Source organism: Abramis brama (genome assembly GCF_963993115.1).
Source record: "Abramis brama genome assembly, chromosome: 11".
NCBI classification, from domain to species: Eukaryota; Metazoa; Chordata; class Actinopteri; order Cypriniformes; family Leuciscidae; genus Abramis; species Abramis brama.
The window spans coordinates 22482338-22510227 of NC_139973.1; the positions used below are offsets into that span (position 1 = coordinate 22482338).

The following is a 27890-nucleotide window of genomic DNA, read 5'->3' on the forward strand; positions in this document are numbered from 1 at the left end:
TGGAAGAGTTTCAGATATTTCAGTATCGATATATATATTGAAAAATTTATATTTTTGACAACACTACATTGCACTTAGGTTGTTATTTTAGATGCCTTTTTTAAAAGACTACAATTGAAAATGTATATATTATATAGCCTATAAAATTCAACCCGCCAAAGTGGCAAGTAGGATGCCACTGCTGAAATCCACCCACATTTGCCATGTCTTAATGTCAAGCCCTAGTAAGCACAGTAAAATGGGGCAGGTGTAATGAGGATCCCAGGACTGTCTGTACCTTGTATGCGATGCTGTTGAGAACCTTCATGGCTAGATCAGAGACGTCTGGAAATGGATCAGCTGCTAGATGCAGTAACACCCTCCAAATCTGAGTATATACACTGTTAAAAGACACTCCTGAAAAGAGAAAACATTTTGTTAGTTTCATTTTAAATTAAGGAAATTATTTAATTGGTGCATTTAATGAGAATTTGTGTAGAAACAACTCAGTAGAGTTAAACTGAAGCTCAGATCTTCCCTGGGATATTCCTTACAAAAAAGTACTGCCGCTGCAGCATGGTACAGTGATGCTATTGAATGAAAATACAGTGGTATTTTGAATTCATGGTACTGAACGATTAACATTTCAATATTAAAAGAATACCAGGGTATTATGACTTCATAAATCAAAAATCAGCAATATTATGGCACTATTACAGCAATTCCAATCCAAATTTTGGGAGAGAATTAACAAACACTGAAGACATTCTCTATTATTCACTCACACCAGTTTATACAGGACAGTTAAAGTTGTTTATGGTTTTGTTAATTTAGTATAAGAAACAGATAAAACTGAATATCCTGTACAGTCATTAAGGTCATTAATTACTTCACCTCCCTGTACCAATAAAAAGAGAATTATTGATTTACACAAAAGTAATCGGCAGATCTCATCCATCTTTCATTAGAAGCTGTCATAGCCATTATCCTGATGTCATTGCCTGGTCTGGAAATTATGTAATTTCAGAAGTAGGAAACAGCTGTGGGAAAACGTTGATTTCAATCTGACATTTTCTCTCCTGTCCCTAGAGTGAACCAGCAACCGCAGATGACATTATAAGACTATAAGTTTTGTTTTTTTCTCTCAATTCTCATGCATTTTCATTCTATCATCGCCTGAAGCATGTCATTAGTGTCAGTCACTAGTTCATCCTGCTCTGCACCACTCCGGTGATCAAAACACACATTCCTTAAATTACGTAGAGGTGCCATCCTCACCTCATTATGAAACAGGGCGCATCTGTAATGTGTGCATGTATGCTAACTATCCTATCGGCTAGATGAGTATACCTGTGCTGGAGCGTGTGAAGAAGTGTGTGTGAACGTCAAGAGACCATCAGGCAGCTGAGCGTATTTGTGATGCAGAAAGACTTTCTGCTTTCCCTGTGGTGCTGTGTGAGTGTGGAGCCCCTCATCATTGGAATGCACAGTGTGTCTGCCATACTAACGCATGCAAAATCCAAAGCGCTTCATGAACACAGTCTCTAGGGACACCTCCTCCACCTCACTCTCTCTTCTTGCACTTTTCTTTATCCACACAATAACAGCTGGTACGGAAAGCAGATGTTCAATGATCTGAATGATCCATCACTCTAAATGCTGATCTTAAGCAATTTTAACTGAAATTAGTAGTAATTTTCAACAAATCAAAAACAAAAATGTAAAAAAATTGCAGCTAAGAGAATTCAACAACCATCAAATAGTCACCAGTGGAGAAAGTGAGAGTATAATACGGCTCTGGCACACTCTTATTTTTATTTTTATTTGCCGATGTAAACAGAGCCATAATTTTCAACAGAGGGGCATGAAATATTCAGCAAGACTGCAGTGGTGTGCTGTCACAACCTGACACAGTTTCAAAACACACTAAGAAATGGACCCAATAATGAAGTTAGAGGTTTATAACACTGACAAAACATTTTCCTAACCATAGCAGATTATGCATATCATAGTATATTATGATATTATTTACAGTGCTAAACATTCTACTCCAGAGAACGCTAAAAGCTCTAGTTCACTTTCCATGCATCAGCACTGGATAAATGTGTATTTGAGCAAAAACAAAACAAAATTAAAGCTGCAAGCAGCGATGAAAGGGCCCTCGCACCCGTGCCATCGTCACTCGGTGGCTTTAGGAAGACAGAGCATGGTTGGGCAATGTGAATTTAAGGAGGTATAGTAGTTGCTAGCATGTTTAGTATGTTTCTAGCATGCTTAGTACACAATAGTTATGTGGTTAGTTCTGCATTACTGTGTTAACCATGTCAGTTGTTGTTGCCAGTAGGTGGGGCTATGTCTATATCTGAATATCGCTATGTAGATGTGTTCAGTGCAGGACTTTTATCAAACGTGTGAAGTTTGGGGCAGATTGGACATTGTATGCTTGAGTTACAGCAAATTCCTATTTAATTGCAGTAATAGCATGCTTAGCACTTAGCTAAGTGTTTGCTAGCATGTTTTAGCATGTTTATAGTATGTTGTTAGCATGTTTAGCACTTGCTGGCACTTTTTTATATGTTATCAGGAGTTCACAACAGGGTTAAACATGCCACTTCCTGTTGCCAGCAGGTGGCGCTATGACTGTAACTGAATATGTGCATGGTCATGAGTTCAGGACAAAACGCTTATCAAAAGTGTGAAGTTTGGCGCAGATTGGACATTGCCTTCTTGAGTAACAACAACATCCTGTTTCATTGAATTAGCATGCTTTAGCACTTAGCTAAGTATTGCTAGCACGTTTTAACATGTTTCTAGCATGTTTATAAGACAATGGCATTTTTAACATGTTGCTAGAACGGCATCAACGTGTTAAACATGACACTTCCTGTTACCAGTAGGTGGCGCTATTACTATAACTGAATATTCTCATGTAGATGTGTTCAGGCCATGACTCTTATCAAACGTGTGAAGTTTGGGGCAGATTGGACATTCCGTGCCTGAGTTACAGCAAATTCCTATTTAATTGCAGTAATAGCATGCTTTAGCACTTAGTTAAGTGTTTGCTAGCATGTTTTAGCTTCTAGTATGTTGTTAGCATGTTTAGCACTTGCTGGCACTTTTTTATATGTTATCAGGAGTCCACAACAGTGTTTAACATGTCACTTCGTGTTGCCAGCAGGTGGCGCTATAAATGTAACTGAATATGAGCATGGTCATGTGTTTAGGACAGAACGCTTATCAAAAGTGTGAAGTTTGACGCAGATTGGACATTGCCTTCTTGAGTAACAACAACATCCTGTTTCATTGAATTAGCATGCTTTAGCACTTAGCTAAGTATTGCTAGCATGTTTTAACATGTTTCTAGCATGTTTAGAACTCAATGGCATTTTTAACATGTTGCTAGAACAGCATCAACGTGTTAAACATGTCACTTCCTGTTGCCAGTAGGTGGCGCTATTACTATAACTGAATTTGAGCATAGACATGTGTTCAGGCCATGATTCTTATCAAACGTGTGAAGTTTGGGGCAGATTGGACATTCCATGCCTGAGTTACAGCAAATTCCTATTTAATTGCAGTAATAGCATGCTTTAGCACTAAGCTAAGTGTTTGCTAGCATGTTTCTAGTATGTTGCTAACCTGTTTAGCACTTGCTGGCTCTTTTTTATATGTTATTAGGAGACCACAACACTGTTAAACATGTCACTTCCTGTTGACAGCAGGTGGCGCTATTACTATAACTGAATATTCTCATGTAGATGTGTTCAGGCCATGAATCTTATCAAACGTGTGAAGTTTGGGGCAGTTTGGACATTCCATGCCTGTGTTACAGCAAATTCCTATTTAATTGCAGCAATAGCATGCTTAAGCACTTAGCTAAGTGTTTGCTAGCACGTTTTAGCATGTTTCTAGAATGTTGTTAGCATGTTTAGCACTTGCTGGCACTTTTTTATATGTTTTTATATGTCCACAACAGTGTTTAACATGTCACTTCCTGTTGCCAGCAGGTGGCACTATGACTGTAACTGGATATGAGCATGGTCATGTGTTCAGGACAGAACGTTTATTAAAAGTGTGAAGTTTGGCGCAGATTGGACATTGCCTTCTTGAGTAACAACAACATCCTGTTTCATTGAATTAGCATGCTTTAGCACTTAGCTAAGTATTGCTAGCAGGTTTTAACATGTTTCTAGCATGTTTAGAAGTCAATGGCATTTTTAACATGTTGCTAGAATGGCATCAACGTGTTAAACATGACACTTCCTGTTACCAGTAGGTGGCGCTATTACTATAACTGAATATTCTCATGTAGATGTGTTCAGGACAGAACGCTTATCAAAAGTGTGAAGTTTGAGGCAGATTGGACATTCCATGCCTGAGTTACAGCAAATTCCTATTTAATTGCAATAATAGCATGCTTTAGCACTTAGCTAAGAGTTTGCTAGCATGTTTTAGCATGCTTCTAGTATGTTGTTAGCATGTTTAGCACTTGCTGGCACTTTTTTATATGTTATTAGGAGTCCATAACAGTGTTAAACATGTCACTTCCTGTTGCCAGCAGGTGGCGCTATGACTATAACTGAATATGAGCATGGTCATGTGTTCAGGACAGAACTCTTATCAAACGTGTGAAGTTTGGGGCAGATTGGACATTCCATGCCTGAGTTACAGCAACTTCCTGTTTCATGGCGAAACATCGAAATTTGTCAGGCCGCCGAGGACCCGCCCTTCGACGAAAACTCAAGATCTTCGCAATTTAACGTCGCAAAGGCCTTAAGATTACACTCACCAAATTTGAAGATGATCAGATTAAAACTGTAGGAGGAGTTCGTTAAAGTACGAGGCCTGAAAATGGCAAAAACTGCACAAAAATCTGAGAGGAAGTTGAAAATGGCTGACTTCCTGTTGTGTTTAGGGCTATGCTCCAAGAGACTGTTTTGTAGGTATTAGGTCATTACATGTATGTACCGAATTTCGTGCACGTACGTGGAACGTTGCGGGAGGCGCACTCCGTTGAACTTTTATAGGTGGCGCTATCGAGCCATTTTGCCCCGTCCAATTCTGAAACCTATATCAGATGTAAATTTTCGCCAGTTCTGACACGTGTGCAAAGTTTCGTGAGTTTTCGAGCATGTTTAGGCCCTCAAAAATGCAATTAAATGCGGAGAAGAATAATAATAATAATAATAATTAAAGCTGCAAGCAGCGATGAAAGGGCCCTCGCACCCTTGCCATCAACACTCGGTGGCTTTAGGAAGACAGAGCATGGTTGGGAAATGTACATTTAAGGAGGTATATATAGTAAGAGTATGTCAAAGTCAGTTACAAAATGTTTTGTATAATGGTGATAATAGCATGCTTCATGACTCAGCTAAGTGTTGCTAGCATGTTTAGTCTGTTTCTAGCATGCTTAGTACACAATAATTATGTGGTTAGTACTGCATTACTGTGTTAACCATGTCAGTTTCTGTTGCCAGTAGGTGGCGTTATGACTATAACTGAATATGACCATGGATGTGTGTTCAGGACAGAACTCTTATCAAACGTGTGAAGTTTGGTGCAAATTGGACATTGCCTTCTTGAGTAACAACAAAGTCATGTTTCATTGAATTAGCATTCTTTAGCACTTAGCTAAGCATTGTTAGCATGTTTTAACATGTTTCTAGCATGTTTAGAACTCAATGACATTTTTAACATGTTGCTAGAACGGCATCAACGTGTTAAACATGTCACTTCATGTTGCCAGTAGGTGGCGCTATTACTATAACTGAACATTCTCATGTAGATGTGTTCAGGCCATGATTCTTATCAAAAGTGTGAAGTTTGGGGCAGATTGGACATTCCATGCCTGAGTTACAGCAAATTCATATTTAATTGCAGTAATATCATTCTTTAGCACTTAGCTAAGTGTTTGCTAGTATGTTTTAGCATGTCTCTAGTATGTTGGTAGGATGTTTAGCACCTACTGGCATTTTTTTATATGTTATTAGGAGTCAAGAACAGTGTTAAACGTCACTTCCTGTTGCCAGCAGGTGGCGCTATGACTATAACTAAATATGAGCATGGACATGTGTTCAAGAGATAACTCTTATCAAACGTGTGAAGTTTGGGGTAGATTGTACATTGCCTTCTTGAGTAACAACAAAGTCCTGTTTCATTGAATTAGCATGCTTTAGCACTTAGCTAAGTATTGCTAGCATGTTTTAACATGTTTTTCTAGCATGTTTAGAACTCAATGGCATTTTTAACATGTTGCTAGAACGGCATCAACGTGTTAAACATGTCACTTCCTGTTGCCAGTAGGTGGCGCTTTTACTATAACTGAATTTGAGCATAGACATGTGTTCAGGCCATGATTCTTATCAAACGTGTGAAGTTTGGGGCAGATTGGACATTCCGTGCCTGAGTTACAGCAAATTCCTATTTAATTGCAGTAATAGCATGCTTTAGCACTTAGCTAAGTGTTTGCTAGCATGTTTCTAGTATGTTGATAACCTGTTTAGCACTTGCTGGCTCTTTTTTATATGTTATTAGGAGACCACAACACTGTTAAACATGTCACTTCCTGTTGACAGCAGGTGGCGCTATTACTATAACTGAATATTCTCATGTAGATGTGTTCAGGCCATGACTCTTATCAAACGTGTGAAGTTTGGGGCAGATTGGACATTCCATGCCTGTGTTACAGCAAATTCCTATTTAATTGCAGCAATATCATGCTTTAGCACTTAGCTAAGTGTTTTATGCATGTTTCTAGTATGTTGTTAGCATGTTTAGCACTTGCTGGCACTTTTTTATATGTTTTTATATGTCCACAACAGTGTTTAACATGTCACTTCCTGTTGCCAGCAGGTGGCACTATGACTGTAACTGAATATGAGCATGGTCATGTGTTCAGGACAGAATGTTTATTAAAAGTGTGAAGTTTGGCGCAGATTGGACATTGCCTTCTTGAGTAAAAACAACATCCTGTTTCATTGAATTAGCATGCTTTAGCACTTAGCTAAGTATTGCTAGCATGTTTTAACATGTTTCTAGCATGTTTAGAAGTCAATGGCATTTTTAACATGTTGCTAGAATGGCATCAACGTGTTAAACATGACACTTCCTGTTACCAGTAGGTGGCGCTATTACTATAACTGAATATTCTCATGTAGATGTGTTCAGGACAGAACGCTTATCAAAAGTGTGAAGTTTGGGGCAGATTGGACATTCCATGCCTGAGTTACAGCAAATTCCTATTTAATTGCAATAATAGCATGCTTTAGCACTTAGCTAAGAGTTTGCTAGCATGTTTTAGCATGCTTCTAGTATGTTGTTAGCATGTTTAGCACTTGCTGGCACTTTTTTATATGTTATTAGTCCATAACAGTGTTAAACATGTCACTTCCTGTTGCCAGCAGGTGGCGCTATGACTATAACTGAATATGAGCATGGTCATGTGTTCAGGACAGAACTCTTATCAAACGTGTGAAGTTTGGGGCAGATTGGACATTCCATGCCTGAGTTACAGCAACTTCCTGTTTCATGGCGAAACATCGAAATTTGTCAAGCCGCCGAGGACCCGCCCTTCGACGAAAACTCAAGATCTTCGCAATTTAACGTCGCAAAGGCCTTAAGATTACACTCACCAAATTTGAAGATGATCAGATTAAAACTGTAGGAGGAGTTCGTTAAAGTACGAGGCCTGAAAATGGCAAAAACTGCACAAAAATCTGAGAGGAAGTTCAAAATGGCTGACTTCCTGTTGTGTTTAGGGCTACGCTCCAAGAGACTTTTTGGTAGGTATTAGGTCATTACATGTATATACCGAATTTCGTGCACGTACGTGGAGCGTTGCGGGAGGCGCACTCTGTTGAACTTTTATAGGTGGCGCTATCGAGCCATTTTGCCCCGTCCAATTCTGAAACCTATATCAGATGTAAATTTTCGCCAGTTCTGACGCGTGTGCAAAGTTTCGTGAGTTTTCGAGCATGTTTAGGCCCTCAAAAATGCAATTTAATGCGGAGAAGAATAATAATAATAATAATTAAAGCTGCAAGCAGCGATGAAAGGGCCCTCGCACCCGTGCCATCAACACTCGGTGGCTTTAGGAAGACAGAGCATGGTTGGGAAATGTACATTTAAGGAGGTATATATAGTAAGAGTATGTCAAAGTCAGTTACAAAATGTTTTGTATAATGGTGATAATAGCATGCTTCATGACTCAGCTAAGTGTTGCTAGCATGTTTAGTCTGTTTCTAGCATGCTTAGTACACAATAATTATGTGGTTAGTACTGCATTACTGTGTTAACCATGTCAGTTTCTGTTGCCAGTAGGTGGCGTTATGACTATAACTGAATATGAGCATGGATGTGTGTTCAGGACAGAACTCTTATCAAACGTGTGAAGTTTGGTGCAAATTGGACATTGCCTTCTTGAGTAACAACAAAGTCATGTTTCATTGAATTAGCATTCTTTAGCACTTAGCTAAGCATTGTTAGCATGTTTTAACATGTTTCTAGCATGTTTAGAACTCAATGGCATTTTTAACATGTTGCTAGAACGGCATCAACGTGTTAAACATGTCACTTCCTGTTGCCAGTAGGTGGCGCTATTACTATAACTGAACATTCTCATGTAGATGTGTTCAGGCCATGATTCTTATCAAAAGTGTGAAGTTTGGGGCAGATTGGACATTCCATGCCTGAGTTACAGCAAATTCATATTTAATTGCAGTAATATCATTCTTTAGCACTTAGCTAAGTGTTTGCTAGTATGTTTTAGCATGTCTCTAGTATGTTGGTAGGATGTTTAGCACCTACTGGCATTTTTTTATATGTTATTAGGAGTCAAGAACAGTGTTAAACGTCACTTCCTGTTGCCAGCAGGTGGCGCTATGACTATAACTAAATATGAGCATGGACATGTGTTCAAGAGATAACTCTTATCAAACGTGTGAAGTTTGGGGTAGATTGTACATTGCCTTCTTGAGTAACAACAAAGTCCTGTTTCATTGAATTAGCATGCTTTAGCACTTAGCTAAGTATTGCTAGCATGTTTTAACATGTTTCTAGCATGTTTAGAACTCAATGGCATTTTTAACATGTTGCTAAAACGGCATCAACGTGTTAAACATGTCACTTCCTGTTGCCAGTAGGTGGCGCTATTACTGTAACTGAATTTGAGCATAGACATGTGTTCAGGCCATGATTCTTATCAAACGTGTGAAGTTTGGGGCAGATTGGACATTCCGTGCCTGAGTTACAGCAAATTCCTATTTAATTGCAGTAATAGCATGCTTTAGCACTTAGCTAAGTGTTTGCTAGCATGTTTCTAGTATGTTGATAACCTGTTTAGCACTTGCTGGCTCTTTTTTATATGTTATTAGGAGACCACAACACTGTTAAACATGTCACTTCCTGTTGACAGCAGGTGGCGCTATTACTATAACTGAATATTCTCATGTAGATGTGTTCAGGCCATGACTCTTATCAAACGTGTGAAGTTTGGGGCAGATTGGACATTCCATGCCTGTGTTACAGCAAATTCCTATTAAATTGCAGCAATAGCATGCTTTAGCACTTAGCTAAGTGTTTGCTAGCATGTTTTAGCATGTTTCTAGTATGTTGTTAGCATGTTTAGCACTTGCTGGCACTTTTTTATATGTTTTTATATGTCCACAACAGTGTTTAACATGTCACTTCCTGTTGCCAGCAGGTGGCACTATGACTGTAACTGAATATGAGCATGGTCATGTGTTCAGGACAGAATGTTTATTAAAAGTGTGAAGTTTGGCGCAGATTGGACATTGCCTTCTTGAGTAACAACAACATCCTGTTTCATTGAATTAGCATGCTTTAGCACTTAGCTAAGTATTGCTAGCATGTTTTAACATGTTTCTAGCATGTTTAGAAGTCAATGGCATTTTTAACATGTTGCTAGAATGGCATCAACGTGTTAAACATGACACTTCCTGTTACCAGTAGGTGGCGCTATTACTATAACTGAATATTCTCATGTAGATGTGTTCAGGACAGAACGCTTATCAAAAGTGTGAAGTTTGGGGCAGATTGGACATTCCATGCCTGAGTTACAGCAAATTCCTATTTAATTGCAATAATAGCATGCTTTAGCACTTAGCTAAGAGTTTGCTAGCATGTTTTAGCATGCTTCTAGTATGTTGTTAGCATGTTTAGCACTTGCTGGCACTTTTTTATATGTTATTAGGAGTCCATAACAGTGTTAAACATGTCACTTCCTGTTGCCAGCAGGTGGCGCTATGACTATAACTGAATATGAGCATGGTCATGTGTTCAGGACAGAACTCTTATCAAACGTGTGAAGTTTGGGGCAGATTGGACATTCCATGCCTGAGTTACAGCAACTTCCTGTTTCATGGCGAAACATCGAAATTTGTCAGGCCGCCGAGGACCCGCCCTTCGACGAAAACTCAAGATCTTCGCAATTTAACGTCGCAAAGGCCTTAAGATTACACTCACCAAATTTGAAGATGATCAGATTAAAACTGTAGGAGGAGTTCGTTAAAGTATGAGGCCTGAAAATGGCAAAAACTGCACAAAAATCTGAGAGGAAGTTCAAAATGGCTGACTTCCTGTTGTGTTTAGGGCTACGCTCCAAGAGACTTTTTGGTAGGTATTAGGTCATTACATGTATGTACCGAATTTCGTGCACGTACGTGGAACGTTGCGGGAGGCGCACTCCGTTGAACTTTTATAGGTGGCGCTATCGAGCCATTTTGCCCTGTCCAATTCTGAAACCTATATCAGATGTAAATTTTCGCCAGTTCTGACGCGTGTGCAAAGTTTCGTGAGTTTTCGAGCATGTTTAGGCCCTCAAAAATGCAATTTAATGCGGAGAAGAATAATAATAAATATATATATATATATATATATATATATATATATATATATATATATATATATAAATATAGCTGCGAGCAGCGATTACGGGCCCAAGCCGGTGGCACCGCAACCCCGATGCCTTTAGTTACCTAAAGGCACCGGGGTGGCGGTGCCCCCGGCTTTGGCCCTTCATCGCTGCTCGCAGCTATATTTATATATATATATATATATATATATATATATATATATATATATATATATATATATATATATATATCTCTTTAATGTATTTTTATCATGTTGAAAAAGTTTGGTGTGAATAAAATAAACCACTTAGGAGGAGTAACTAAAAATTCAGTCTGACATATCCAAAAAATCCACATTCAAACCAAAATATCTGACTTCCTGTTGCTCGGAGCTAATGACTGTAAATTAGAAAGTTGTCCGGCTCGATGAGTCCAATATGCGTACTGATTTTTGTAACTGTGGGTAAAAGTAACCCCCCCACTTTTGTCAAAAGCATTTTGAAAGTGACACACTTCCTGCTACCAGTTGGTGGCGCTATAACTTTGACTCACAATAGTTACATCCATCTGACCGGCCTCTTACCATGAACACACTGCTGAAGTTTCATCAAGATCAGTTAATGTATGCAGAAGTTATAACACTTCGTGTTTCTCTTTTCTCGCCATAAATTTGTTTCCTCGCCACGGCCAAACCGTTCGAGATATCAAAAATCCGTCTGCAATTTAGGATCCTCAATGTCTTGACTTCATGCTGACCGAGTTTGGTGGGGATCGGATGAATTCTCTAGGATGAGTGTTTCAAATTCCACAGCATGCGTTTTTCAAACAACCCATAATAGCAGACTTCCTGTTGGGCGGAGCTAATAATTTAGAGTGCGGAAGTTGTTTGGCCCGATGAGATCTATATGTGTACCGAGTTTCATATTAATTCATGCAAGCGTGTTTGATATATGGACCAAGTTTTCAGACCGTGTTCAAGGGGGCGCTGTTGAGCCCCCCTGCCACGCCCGTGTACCAGCTTCAGCCCGGCCCTGATGACCGTGGGTTCTGACCTGTGTGAAAAGTTTCAAGTGTTTATGAGCACGTTAAGTGCGCCAAAAGCCCCTAAAACCTTGAAAAACAAAGATTAAATGGAATAGATAACCCCCCCCACACACACACACACAGACACACACAGACACACAGAGAGAGAGAGAAAATTCTTCAGAAAATCCACATTCAAACCAAAATATCTGACTTCCTGTTGGTTGGAGCTTATAAGTGTAAATTAGAAAGTTGTCCGGCTCGATGAGAACAATATACATACCGATTTTTGTGATTCTAGGAAAAACTAAGCCCCCATTTTTGACTAAAGGTGGCGCTACTGAGCCATTCCACCACGCCCGTTTCTGAAACTTTGTACATGTCTACTGGCTAATAAATGTGATGTGTCTGTCGAGTTTCATGCAATTTCAAGTATGTTAAGAGTCCCAAAAGCATCAAAAAATAATATTAAAGTTTGATGTGTTGCCACGGCAACAGTATCTAAGATATCAATAATCCTTTCACAGGTCTACATCTGCCATGTGTCTACATTGTACACATAAAGTTTGAAGCAAATCGGGTAAGAATAAGACAGTGATTTCAAAGCATTTTGAAAGTGATGTACTTCCTGCTGCCTGTTGGTGGCGCTATAACTTTGACTCACAATAGTCACATCTGTGCGATCGGCCCCTTACAACGAACACACTGCTGAAGTTTCATCAAGATCAGTTAATGTATGCAGAAGTTATAACACACTTCCTGTGTCCCTTATTCGCCATAAATTCGTTTCCTCGCCACGGCCAAACCGTTCGAGATATCAAAAATCCGTCCGCAATTTAGCATCCTCAATGTCTTGACTTCATGCTGACCGAGTTTGGAGGCGAATGGATGAATTTCCTAGGAGGAGTACATCAAATTCCACAGCATGCGTTTCCAAACAACCCATAATAGCCGACTTCCTGTTGGGCTGGCGTAAAACTTAGAGCACGAAAGTTGTTCGGCCCGATGAGATCTATATGTGTACCGAGTTTCATATTATTACATGCAAGCGTGTTTGATTTATGGACAAGTGTTCGGATCCCGTTCCAGGGGGCGCTGTCGAGCCCCCCTGCCACGCCCGGGTACCAGCTTCGGTCCGGCCCTGATGGCCGCGGGTTCTGACCTGTGTGCAAAGTTTGAAGAGTTTTCGAGCATGTTAAGGCCCCCAAAAGTGCCCGAGAAGTAGAAAAAAAATAATAATAATAAAAATAATCCTAACGAAAACAATAGGGCCTTCGCCCTTTCAGGGCTTGGGCCCTAATAATAAATATATATATATATATATATAAATATAGCTGCGAGCAGCGATTACGGGCCCAAGCCGGTGGCACCGGGGTGGCGGTACCGCCGGCTTTGGCCCTCCATCGCTGCTCGCAGCTATATATATATATATATATATATATATATATATATATATATATATATATATATATATACACACACATACATATATATATATATATATATATATATATATATATATATATATATATATATATATATATATATTATTGTTCAAAAGTTTGGGGTCAGTAAGATTTTTAATGTTTTTAGGAGAAGTCTCTTCTGCTCACCAAGGCTGCATTTATTGATTAAAAATACAAACAAAAACAGTAATATTGTGAAATATTATTCCAATTTAAAACAGCTGTTTTCAATTTTTAAATATTTTACATAGTAATTCATTTCTGTGATCAAAGTTGAGTTTTCAGCATCATTACTCCACTCTTCAGTGTCACATGATCCTTCAGAAATCATACTAATATGATGATTGATGCTCAATAAATATTCATTATTATTTTCAATGTTGAAAACAGTTGTGTACAGATTTTTTTTTTTTTTCAAAATGCTTTGATGAATGTAAAGTTCAAAAGAACAGCATATATTTCAAATATATATATTTTTAACATTATAAATGTCTTTACTGTAACTGTTGATCAGTTTAACTCATCCTTCATAAATAAAAGTACTGATTTATTTTATTTATTTCCCCAAAAAATAAAATTTTAATTATTACTAACCCAAAACTTTTGAGCGGTAGTGTTTAACGTTACAAAAGCTTTAGATTTCAGATAAATGCTGTTCTTTTGAACTTTCTATTCATCAAAGACTGTACACAACTGTTTTCGACATTTAAAATAATAATGAATGTTTCTTGAGTATCAATCATCATATTAGAATAATTTCTGAAGGATCATGTGACAGTGACGACTGGAGTAATGATGCTGAAAACTCAGCTTTGATCACAGGAATAAATAACAGTTTAAAATATATTAAAATAGAAAGCAGCTGTTTTAAATTGGAATAATATTTTACAATATTACTGTTTTTGTTTGTATTTTTAATCAAATAAATGCAGCCTTGGTGAGCAGAAGAAACTTCTCTGTTATGTGCGCGCCACAGACTGCACGCACGTCCGCTTAGAGTTCCGCCTTTTGCCTTCCGTCAATATTATGTTATTAGAAAAATATTTTTTTAGAGAATCGATTTTTTGACATTTGTGAATCGATTCAGAATCGTCCACGTCCGCATCGCGATGCATCTAAGAATAAATTTTTTCTCCCACCCCTAGATTTCATACAACAGGTTAATAAACAGTTACAATTAAGTCACTTACATTTTAGATGCAATGTTGACTGTTTTTGTTCTGTTTCAGCAGCGAAAATAGTTAAACAAAGATCACGGCAGAACCATCACGCATCACGTGTTTTCTCATAACTGAACGATTCAGCATTTTTAACGAATCGGTTGACTCAAAGATTGAATGATCAATCCATAAACATCTGTCTTAATCATGATCGACTCATTCGAACGAATCGTTTGAACGAATGAATCAATGACTCGCTTATTAAGATGGATGCCTGGCGACACCTAATGGCGGTTTAGTGTTGTTTAAAAGCATCATTCTTTCCCACATGTGTGTGATTTGTGTGTGCAACATTATCATTATTTTTCTTACACTATTATATTAGCGATTTAAAAGCACCCACTCGTGTCACACGTCGATTAACCGGTGGGAAAATATCCTCAGACACATACCTAATACATGTATATTTAAATACAATATTGGCCTACCTGGTAAAAAGTTTTATATACTATTTTGATGTCCTTTTGGACACAAGAGGGCAGTATAGCCCTATGTTTGCTTTTTTGTTGAACCAAATAGCACTAAATAGCCTGTTTTAACTTTTTCATTCTTCTTGAATTGCAAAAACAGAATAAAATGGGTTTAGTTGTGATATTTGTATACTTTTATATAGAAATAAATGGTATATAATTACATTTTTAGAAGATTTTTAGTGTTTCCTTTTTGGACATTATTTAATCCCTCGCCATAGCAAAACCGTTTGAGATATTTATTATCCATTCACAATTTAGCATATTTAATGTAGTTTCATCATGTTGAAAAAGTTTGGTACGAATAAAATAAATAGTTTAAGAGGAGTGGCTAAAAATTCAGAGGCTGATTTTGCAAAAAAATCCACATTCAGACCAAAATATCTGACTTCCTGATGGCCAGAGCTATTGAATGTAAATTAGAAAGTTGTCCGGCTTGATGAGAACAATATACAAACTATTTTTTCTTTACTGTAGTTAAAACTAACCCCCCCACTTTTGTCAAAAGCATGTTGAAAGTGACACACTTCCTGCTGCCAGTTGGTGGCGCTATAACTTTGACTCACAATAGCTACATCCATCTGATCGGCCTCTTACCACGAACACACTGCTGAAGTTTCATCAAGATCAGTTAATGTATGCAGAAGTTATTCCACTTCCGTGTTTCTCTTTTCTCGCCATAAATTCGATTCCTCGCCACAGCCAAACCGTTCGAGATATCAAAAATCCGTCCGCAATTTAGCATCCTCAATGTCTTGACTACATCCACACCGGGTTTGAAGGGGGCACGGTGAATTTTCTAGGAGGAGTATTTCACATTCCACAGCAAGCGTTTTCCAAACAACCCATAATAGCCGACTTCCTGTTGGGCTGGCGTAAAACTTGACCGGGGTAAAGTTGTTCGGCCCGATGAGATCTATATGTGTACCGAGTTTCATATTAATTCATGCGAGCGTGTTTGATATATGGATCAAGTTTTAGAACCCCGTTCAAGGGGGCGCTGTTGAGCCCCCCAGCCACGCCCGGGTCCCAGCTTCAGCCCGGCCCTGATGGCCGTGGGTTCTGACCTGTGTGCAAAGTTTCAAGAGTTTTTGAGCACGTTAAGGACCCCAAAAGCCCCTGAAACCTTGATTAACAATATAAAAGCAATAGTCAAATCCCCCCCTCCCCTCACACACACACAGACACAGAGAGTGAGAGAAAATTCTTCAGAAAATCCACATTCAAACCAAAATATCTCTCTTCCTGTTGGTCAGAGATGGTTCATGTAAATTAGAAAGTTGTCCGTCTTGATGAGAACAATACACATACCAAGTTTTGTTACTGTTGATAAAACTAACACCCCCACTTATGACTAAAGGTGGCGCTACTGAGCCCCTCACCACGCCCGTTTCTGAAACTTTGCACATGTCTACTGGATAATAAATGTGATGTGTCTGTCGAGTTTCATGCAATTTCAAGTATGTTAAGAGTCTCAAAAGCATAAAAAAAGAATATTAAAGTTTGATGCGTTGCCACGGCAACAGTATCTAAGATATCAATAATCCTTTCACAGGTTTACATCTGCCGTGTGTCTACATTGTACACATAAAGTTTGAAGCAAATCTGGTAAAAATAAGACAGTGATTTCAAAGCATTTTAATAGTGATGTACTTCCTGCTGCCTGTTGGTGGCGCTATAACTTTGACTCACAATAGTCACATCTGTGCGATCGGCCTCTTACAACGAACACACTGCTGAAGTTTCATCAAGATCAGTTAATGTATGCAGAAGTTATAACACACTTCCTGTTTCATTTTTTCGCCATAAATTTGTTTCCTCGCCACGGCCAAACCGTTCGAGATATCAAAAATCCGTCCGCAATTTAGCATCCTCAATGTCTTGACTTCATGCACACCGAGTTTGGAGGCGAATCGATGAATTCCCTAGGAGGAGTACATTAAATTCCACAGCATGCGTTTCCAAACAACCCTAAATAGCCGACTTCCTGTTGGGCTGGCGTAAAACTTAGAGCACGAAAGTTGTTCGGCCCGATGAGTTCTATATGTGTACCGAGTTTCATATTATTACATGCAAGCGTGTCTGATTTATGGACAAGTGTTCGGATCCCGTTCCAGGGGGCGCTGTCGAGCCCCCCTGCCACGCCCGGGTACCAGCTTCAGTCCGGCCCTGATGGCCGCGGGTTCTGACCTGTGTGCAAAATTTCAAGAGTTTTCGAGCATGTTAAGGGCCCCAAAAGTGGCCGAAAGGTTGACAAAATAATAATAATAATAATAATAATAATAATAATAATAATCCTACCGAAAACAATAGGGCCTTCGCCCTTTCAGGGCTTGGGCCCTAATTAAAGCTGCAAGCAGCGATGAAAGGGCCCTCGCACCCGTGCCATCAACACTCGGTGGCTTTAGGAAGACAGAGCATGGTTGGGAAATGTACATTTAAGGAGGTATATATAGTAAGAGTATGTCAAAGTCAGTTACAAAATGTTTTGTATAATGGTGATAATAGCATGCTTCATGACTCAGCTAAGTGTTGCTAGCATGTTTAGTCTGTTTCTAGCATGCTTAGTACACAATAATTATGTGGTTAGTACTGCATTACTGTGTTAACCATGTCAGTTTCTGTTGCCAGTAGGTGGCGTTATGACTATAACTGAATATGAGCATGGATGTGTGTTCAGGACAGAACTCTTATCAAACGTGTGAAGTTTGGTGCAAATTGGACATTGCCTTCTTGAGTAACAACAAAGTCATGTTTCATTGAATTAGCATTCTTTAGCACTTAGCTAAGCATTGTTAGCATGTTTTAACATGTTTCTAGCATGTTTAGAACTCAATGGCATTTTTAACATGTTGCTAGAACGGCATCAACGTGTTAAACATGTCACTTCCTGTTGCCAGTAGGTGGCGCTATTACTATAACTGAACATTCTCATGTAGATGTGTTCAGGCCATGATTCTTATCAAAAGTGTGAAGTTTGAGGCAGATTGGACATTCCATGCCTGAGTTACAGCAAATTCATATTTAATTGCAGTAATATCATTCTTTAGCACTTAGCTAAGTGTTTGCTAGTATGTTTTAGCATGTCTCTAGTATGTTGGTAGGATGTTTAGCACCTACTGGCATTTTTTTATATGTTATTAGGAGTCAAGAACAGTGTTAAACGTCACTTCCTGTTGCCAGCAGGTGGCGCTATGACTATAACTAAATATGAGCATGGACATGTGTTCAAGAGATAACTCTTATCAAACGTGTGAAGTTTGGGGTAGATTGTACATTGCCTTCTTGAGTAACAACAAAGTCCTGTTTCATTGAATTAGCATGCTTTAGCACTTAGCTAAGTATTGCTAGCATGTTTTAACATGTTTCTAGCATGTTTAGAACTCAATGGCATTTTTAACATGTTGCTAGAACGGCATCAACGTGTTAAACATGTCACTTCCTGTTGCCAGTAGGTGGCGCTATTACTGTAACTGAATTTGAGCATAGACATGTGTTCAGGCCATGATTCTTATCAAACGTGTGAAGTTTGGGGCAGATTGGACATTCCGTGCCTGAGTTACAGCAAATTCCTATTTAATTGCAGTAATAGCATGCTTTAGCACTTAGCTAAGTGTTTGCTAGCATGTTTCTAGTATGTTGATAACCTGTTTAGCACTTGCTGGCTCTTTTTTATATGTTATTAGGAGACCACAACACTGTTAAACATGTCACTTCCTGTTGACAGCAGGTGGCGCTATTACTATAACTGAATATTCTCATGTAGATGTGTTCAGGCCATGACTCTTATCAAACGTGTGAAGTTTGGGGCAGATTGGACATTCCATGCCTGTGTTACAGCAAATTCCTATTAAATTGCAGCAATAGCATGCTTTAGCACTTAGCTAAGTGTTTGCTAGCATGTTTTAGCATGTTTCTAGTATGTTGTTAGCATGTTTAGCACTTGCTGGCACTTTTTTATATGTTTTTATATGTCCACAACAGTGTTTAACATGTCACTTCCTGTTGCCAGCAGGTGGCACTATGACTGTAACTGAATATGAGCATGGTCATGTGTTCAGGACAGAATGTTTATTAAAAGTGTGAAGTTTGGCGCAGATTGGACATTGCCTTCTTGAGTAACAACAACATCCTGTTTCATTGAATTAGCATGCTTTAGCACTTAGCTAAGTATTGCTAGCATGTTTTAACATGTTTCTAGCATGTTTAGAAGTCAATGGCATTTTTAACATGTTGCTAGAATGGCATCAACGTGTTAAACATGACACTTCCTGTTACCAGTAGGTGGCGCTATTACTATAACTGAATATTCTCATGTAGATGTGTTCAGGACAGAACGCTTATCAAAAGTGTGAAGTTTGGGGCAGATTGGACATTCCATGCCTGAGTTACAGCAAATTCCTATTTAATTGCAATAATAGCATGCTTTAGCACTTAGCTAAGAGTTTGCTAGCATGTTTTAGCATGCTTCTAGTATGTTGTTAGCATGTTTAGCACTTGCTGGCACTTTTTTATATGTTATTAGGAGTCCATAACAGTGTTAAACATGTCACTTCCTGTTGCCAGCAGGTGGCGCTATGACTATAACTGAATATGAGCATGGTCATGTGTTCAGGACAGAACTCTTATCAAACGTGTGAAGTTTGGGGCAGATTGGACATTCCATGCCTGAGTTACAGCAACTTCCTGTTTCATGGCGAAACATCGAAATTTGTCAGGCCGCCGAGGACCCGCCCTTCGACGAAAACTCAAGATCTTCGCAATTTAACGTCGCAAAGGCCTTAAGATTACACTCACCAAATTTGAAGATGATCAGATTAAAACTGTAGGAGGAGTTCGTTAAAGTATGAGGCCTGAAAATGGCAAAAACTGCACAAAAATCTGAGAGGAAGTTCAAAATGGCTGACTTCCTGTTGTGTTTAGGGCTACGCTCCAAGAGACTTTTTGGTAGGTATTAGGTCATTACATGTATGTACCGAATTTCGTGCACATACGTGGAACGTTGCGGGAGGCGCACTCCGTTGAACTTTTATAGGTGGCGCTATCGAGCCATTTTGCCCTGTCCAATTCTGAAACCTATATCAGATGTAAATTTTCGCCAGTTCTGACGCGTGTGCAAAGTTTCGTGAGTTTTCGAGCATGTTTAGGCCCTCAAAAATGCAATTTAATGCGGAGAAGAATAATAATAATAATAATAATAATAATAATAATAAACAGAGCAATTCCAAGAGGGTCCTCACACCATCGGTGCTCGGGCCCTAATTAAAGCTGCAAGCAGCGATGAAAGGGCCCTCGCACCCGTGCCATCGTCACTCGGTGGCTTTAGGAAGACAGAGCATGGTTGGGCAATGTGCATTTAAGGAGGTATATATAGTAGTTGCTAGCATGTTTAGTATGTTTCTAGCATGCTTAGTACACAATAGTTATGTGGTTAGTTCTGCATTACTGTGTTAACCATGTCAGTTTTTGTTGCCAGTAGGTGGGGCTATGTCTATATCTGAATATTGCTATGTAGATGTGTTCAGTGCAGGACTTTTATCAAACATGTGAAGTTTGGGGCAGATTGGACATTGTATGCTTGAGTTACAACAACTTCCTTTAGCATTTCTAGCATGTTTTAGAACTTAGCTATGTGTTGCTAGCATGGTTCTTGCATGTTACATATTAAGTTTGGGGCAGATTGGACATTCCATGCCTGTGTTACAGCAAATTCCTATTTAATTGCAGCAATAGCATGCTTTAGCACTTAGCTAAGTGTTTGCTAGCATGTTTTAGCATTTTTCTAGTATGTTGTTAGCATGTTTAGCACTTGCTGGCACTTTTGTATATGTTATCAGGAGTCCACAACAGTGTTTAACATGTCACTTCCTGTTGCCAGCAGGTGGCGCTATGACTGTAACTGAATATGTGCATGGTCATGTGTTCAGGACAAAACGCTCATCAAAAGTGTGAAGTTTGGCGCAGATTGGACATTGCCTTCTTGAGTAACAACAACATCCTGTTTCATTGAATTAGCATGCTTTAGCACTTTGCTAAGTATTGCTAGCATGTTTTAACATGTTTCTAGCATGTTTAGAAGTCAATGGCATTTTTAACATGTTGCTAGAACAGCATCAACGTGTTAAACATGACACTTCCTGTTACCAGTAGGTGGCGCTATTACTAAAACTGAATATTCTCATGTAGAGGTGTTCAGGCCATGACTCTTATCAAACGTGTGAAGTTTGGGGCAGATTGGACATTCCATGCCTGAGTTACAGCAAATTCCTATTTAATTGCAGCAATAGCATGCTTTAGCACTTAGCTAAATGTTTGCTAGCATGTTTTAGCATGTTTCAAGCATGTTGTTAGCATATTTAGCACTTGCTGGCACTTTTTTATATGTTATCAGGAGTCCACAACAGTGTTTAACATGTCACTTCCTGTTGCCAGCAGGTGGCGCTATGACTGTAACTGAATATGTGCATGGTCATGTGTTCAGGACAAAACGCTTATCAAAAGTGTGAAGTTTGGCGCAGATTGGACATTGCCTTCTTGAGTAACAACAACATCCTGTTTCATTGAATTAGCATGCTTTAGCACTTAGCTAAGTATTGCTAGCATGTTTTAACATGTTTCTAGCATGTTTAGAAGTCAATGGCATTTTTAACATGTTGCTAGAACAGCATCAACGTGTTAAACATGTTACTTCCTGTTGCCAATAGGTGGCGCTATTACTATAACTGAATATTCTCATGTAGATGTGTTCAGGCCATGACTCTTATCAAACGTGTGAAGTGTGGGGCAGATTGGACATTCCATGCCTGAGTTACAGCAAATTCCTATTTAATTGCAGTAATAGCATGCTTTAGCACTTAGCTAAGTGTTTGCTAGCATATTTTAGCATGTTTCTAGTATGTTGTTAGCATGTTTAGCACTTGCTGGCACTTTTTTATATGTTATCAGGAGTTCACAACAGTGTTAAACATGCCACTTCCTGTTGCCAGCAGGCGGCACTATGACTGTAACTGAATATGAGCATGGTCATGTGTTTAGGACAGAACGTTTATCAAAAGTGTGAAGTTTGGCGCAGATTAGACATTGCCTTCTTGAGTAACAACAACATCCTGTTTCATTGAATTAGCATGCTTTAGCACTTAGCTAAGTATTGCTAGCATGTTTTAACATGTTTCTAGCATGTTTAGAAGTCAATGGCATTTTTAACATGTTGCTAGAACAGCATCAACGTGTTAAACATGTCACTTCCTGTTGCCAGTAGGTGGCGCTATTACTATAACTGAATTTGAGCATGGACATGTGTTCAGGCCATGATTCTTATCAAATGTGTGAAGTTTGGGGCAGATTGGACATTCCATGCCTGAGTTACAGCAAATTCCTATTTAATTGCAGTAATAGCATGCTTTAGCACTTAGCTAAGTGTTTGCTAGCATGTTTTAGCATGTTTCTAGTATGTTGTTAGCATGTTTAGCACTTGCTGGCACTTTTTTATATGTTATTAGGAGTCCACAACAGTGTTAAACATGTCACTTCCTGTTGCCAGCAGGTGGCGCTATGACTATAAATGAATATGAGCATGGTCATGTGTTCAGGACAGAATGCTTATCAAACATGTGAAATTTGGGGCAGATTGGACATTCCATGCCTGAGTTATAGCAACTTCCTGTTTCATGGCGAAACATCGAAATTTGTCAGGCCGCCGAGGACCCGCCCTTCGACGAAAACTCAAGATCTTCGCAATTTAACGTCGCAAAGGCCTTAAGATTACACTCACCAAATTTGAAGATGATCAGATTAAAACTGTAGGAGGAGTTCGTTAAAGTACGAGGCCTGAAAATGGCAAAAACTGCACAAAAATCTGAGAGGAAGTTCAAAATGGCTGACTTCCTGTTGGGTTTAGGGCTACGCTCCAAGAGACTTTTTTGTAGGTATTAGGTCATTACATATATGTACCGAATTTCGTACATGTACATGGAACACAGCGGGAGGCGCACTCCGTTGAACTTTTATAGGTGGCGCTATCAAGCCATTTTGCCCCGCCCAATTCTGAAACCTATATCAGATGTAAATTTTCGCCAGTTCTGACACGTGTGCAAAGTTTCGTGAGTTTTCGAGCATGTTTAGGCCCTCAAAAATGCGATTAAATGCGGAGAAGAATAATAATAATAATAATAATAATAATAAACGGAGCAATTCCAAGAGGGTCCTCACACCATCGGTGCTCGGGCCCTAATAATTAAAGCTGCAAGCAGCGATGAAAGGGCCCTCGCACCCATGCCATCAACACTCGGTGGCTTTAGGAAGACAGAGCATGGTTGGGAAATGTACATTTAAGGAGGTATATATAGTAAGAGTATGTCAAAGTCAGTTACAAAATGTTTTGTATAATGGTGATAATAGCATGCTTCATGACTCAGCTAAGTGTTGCTAGCATGTTTAGTCTGTTTCTAGCATGCTTAGTACACAATAATTATGTGGTTAGTACTGCATTACTGTGTTAACCATGTCAGTTTCTGTTGCCAGTAGGTGGCGTTATGACTATAACTGAATATGACCATGGATGTGTGTTCAGGACAGAACTCTTATCAAACGTGTGAAGTTTGGTGCAAATTGGACATTGCCTTCTTGAGTAACAACAAAGTCATGTTTCATTGAATTAGCATTCTTTAGCACTTAGCTAAGCATTGTTAGCATGTTTTAACATGTTTCTAGCATGTTTAGAACTCAATGGCATTTTTAACATGTTGCTAGAACGGCATCAAAGTGTTAAACATGTCACTTCCTGTTGCCAGTAGGTGGCGCTATTACTATAACTGAATTTGAGCATAGACATGTGTTCAGGCCATGATTCTTATCAAATGTGTGAAGTTTGGGGCAGATTGGACATTCCATGCCTGAGTTACAGCAAATTCCTATTTAATTGCAATAATAGCATGCTTTAGCACTTAGCTAAGAGTTTGCTAGCATGTTTTAGCATGTTTGTAGTATGTTGTTAGCATGTTTAGCACTTGCTGGCACTTTTTTATATGTTATTAGGAGTCCATAACAGTGTTAAACATGTCACTTCCTGTTGCCAGCAGGTGGCGCTATGACTGTAACTGAATATAAGCATGGTCATGTGTTCAGGACAGAACGCTTATCAAAAGTGTGAAGTTTGGGGCAGATTGGACATTCCATGCCTGAGTTACAGCAAATTCATATTTAATTGCAGTAATATCATTCTTTAGCACTTAGCTAAGTGTTTGCTAGTATGTTTTAGCATGTCTCTAGTATGTTGGTAGGATGTTTAGCACCTACTGGCATTTTTTTATATGTTATTAGGAGTCAAGAACAGTGTTAAACGTCAATTCCTGTTGCCAGCAGGTGGCGCTATGACTATAACTAAATATGAGCATGGACATGTGTTCAAGAGATAACTCTTATCAAACGTGTGAAGTTTGGTGTAGATTGTACATTGCCTTCTTGAGTAACAACAAAGTCCTGTTTCATTGAATTAGCATGCTTTAGCACTTAGCTAAGTATTGCTAGCATGTTTTAACATGTTTCTAGCATGTATAGAACTCAATGGCATTTTTAACATGTTGCTAGAACGACATCAAAGTGTTAAACATGTCACTTCCTGTTGCCAGTAGGTGGCGCTATTACTATAACTGAATTTGAGCATAGACATGTGTTCAGGCCATGATTCTTATCAAATGTGTGAAGTTTGGGGCAGATTGGACATTCCGTGCCTGAGTTACAGCAAATTCCTATTTAATTGCAGTAATAGCATGCTTTAGCACTTAGCTAAGTGTTTGCTAGCATGTTTCTAGTATGTTGCTAACCTGTTTAGCACTTGCTGGCTCTTTTTTATATGTTATTAGGAGACCACAAGAGTGTTAAACATGTCACTTCCTGTTGAAAGCAGGTGGCGCTATTACTATAACTGAATATTCTCATGTAGATGTGTTCAGGCCATGACTCTTATCAAACGTGTGAAGTTTGGGGCAGATTGGACATTCCATGCCTGTGTTACAGCAAATTCCTATTTAATTGCAGCAATAGCATGCTTTAGCACTTAGCTAAGTGTTTGCTAGCATGTTTTAGCATGTTTCTAGTATGTTGTTAGCATGTTTAGCACTTGCTGTCACTTTTTTTATATGTTTTTATATGTCCACAACAGTGTTTAACATGTCACTTCCTGTTGCCAGCAGGTGGCGCTATGACTGTAACTGAATATGAGCATGGTCATGTGTTTAGGACAGAACGTTTATTAAAAGTGTGAAGTTTGGGGCAGATTGGACATTGCCTTCTTGAGTAACAACAACATCCTGTTTCATTGAATTAGCATGCTTTAGCACTTAGCTAAGTATTGCTAGCATGTTTTAACATGTTTCTAGCATGTTTAGAAGTCAATGGCATTTTTAACATGTTGCTAGAATGGCATCAACGTGTTAAACATGACACTTCCTGTTACCAGTAGGTGGCGCTATTACTATAACTGAATATTCTCATGTAGATGTGTTCAGGACAGAACGCTTATCAAAAGTGTGAAGTTTGGGGCAGATTGGACATTCCATGCCTGAGTTACAGCAAATTCCTATTTAATTGCAATAATAGCATGCTTTAGCACTTAGCTAAGAGTTTGCTAGCATGTTTTAGCATGCTTCTAGTATGTTGTTAGCATGTTTAGCACTTGCTGGCACTTTTTTATATGTTATTAGGAGTCCATAACAGTGTTAAACATGTCACTTCCTGTTGCCAGCAGGTGGCGCTATGACTATAACTGAATATGAGCATGGTCATGTGTTCAGGACAGAACTCTTATCAAAAGTGTGAAGTTTGGGGCAGATTGGACATTCCATGCCTGAGTTACAGCAACTTCCTGTTTCATGGCGAAACATCGAAATTTGTCAGGCCGCCGAGGACCCGCACTTCGACGAAAACTCAAGATCTTCGCAATTTAACGTCGCAAAGGCCTGAAGATTACACTCACCAAATTTGAAGATGATCAGATTAAAACTGTAGGAGGAGTTCGTTAAAGTACGAGGCCTGAAAATGGCAAAAACTGCACAAAAATCTGAGAGGAAGTTCAAAATGGCTGACTTCCTGTTGTGTTTAGGGCTACGCTCCAAGAGACTTTTTTGTAGGTATTAGGTAATTACATGTATGTACCGAATTTCGTGCACGTACGTGGAACGATGCGGGAGGCGCACTCCGTTGAACTTTTATAGGTGGCGCTATCGAGCCATTTTGCCCCGTCCAATTCTGAAACCTATATCAGATGTAAATTTTCGCCAGTTCTGACGTGTGTGCAAAGTTTCGTGAGTTTTCGAGCATGTTTAGGCCCTCAAAAATGCAATTCAATGCGGAGAAGAATAATAATAATAATTAAAGCTGCAAGCAGCGATGAAAGGGCCCTCGCACCCGTGCCATCGTCACTCGGTGGCTTTAGGAAGACAGAGCATGGTTGGGCAATGTGCATTTAAGGAGGTATAGTAGTTGCTAGCATGTTTAGTATGTTTCTAGCATGCTTAGTACACAATAGTTATGTGGTTAGTTCTGCATTACTGTTTTAACCATGTCAGTTTTTGTTGCCAGTAGGTGGGGCTATGTCTATATCTGAATATCGCTATGTAGATGTGTTCAGTGCAGGACTTTTATTAAACGTGTGAAGTTTGGGGCAGATTGGACATTGTATGCTTGAGTTACATCAAATTCCTATTTAATTGCAGTAATAGCATGCTTTAGCACTTAGCTAAGTGTTTGCTAGCATGTTTTAGCATGTTTCTAGTATGTTGTTAGCATGTTTAGCACTTGCTGGCACTTTTTTATATGTTATCAGGAGTTCACAACAGGGTTAAACATGCCACTTCCTGTTGCCAGCAGGTGGCGCTATGACTGTAACTGAATATGTGCATGGTCATGAGTTCAGGACAAAACGCTTATCAAAAGTGTGAAGTTTGGCGCAGATTGGACATTGCCTTCTTGAGTAACAACAACATCCTGTTTCATTGAATTAGCATGCTTTAGCACTTAGCTAAGTATTGCTAGCATGTTTTAACATGTTTCTAGCATGTTTATAAGACAATGGCATTTTTAACATGTTGCTAGAACGGCATCAACGTGTTAAACATGACACTTCCTGTTACCAGTAGGTGGCGCTATTACTATAACTGAATATTCTCATGTAGATGTGTTCAGGCCATGACTCTTATCAAACGTGTGAAGTTTCGGGCAGATTGGACATTCCGTGCCTGAGTTACAGCCAATTCCTATTTAATTGCAGTAATAGCGAGCTTTAGCACTTAGCTAAGTGTTTGCTAGCATGTTTTAGCATGTTTCTAGTATGTTGTTAGCATGTTTAGCACTTGCTGGCACTTTTTTATATGTTATCAGGAGTTCACAACAGGGTTAAACATGCCACTTCCTGTTGCCAGCAGGTGGCGCTATGACTGTAACTGAATATGTGCATGGTCATGAGTTCAGGACAAAACGCTTATCAAAAGTGTGAAGTTTGGCGCAGATTGGACATTGCCTTCTTGAGTAACAACAACATCCTGTTTCATTGAATTAGCATGCTTTAGCACTTAGCTAAGTATTGCTAGCATGTTTTAACATGTTTCTAGCATGTTTATAAGACAATGGCATTTTTAACATGTTGCTAGAACGGCATCAACGTGTTAAACATGACACTTCCTGTTACCAGTAGGTGGCGCTATTACTATAACTGAATATTCTCATGTAGATGTGTTCAGGCCATGACTCTTATCAAACGTGTGAAGTTTCGGGCAGATTGGACATTCCGTGCCTGAGTTACAGCCAATTCCTATTTAATTGCAGTAATAGCGAGCTTTAGCACTTAGCTAAGTGTTTGCTAGCATG

At 39.1% G+C, this 27890-nt stretch overlaps 1 protein-coding gene across 5 annotated transcripts in view; it reads right to left on the reverse strand.

The window, feature by feature from the left end:
* The window catches only part of rptor (regulatory associated protein of MTOR, complex 1), a 339338-nt gene that overhangs the window by 87926 nt on the left and 223522 nt on the right, over window positions 1–27890 (reverse strand). For all 5 annotated transcript variants that reach the window (XM_084128075.1, XM_084128073.1, XM_084128074.1 and 2 more), the window contains one exon: window positions 278–396. In XM_084128075.1, the coding sequence (XP_083984201.1) occupies window positions 278–396 (119 nt within the window). The remainder of the gene's footprint in view (window positions 1–277; window positions 397–27890) is intronic.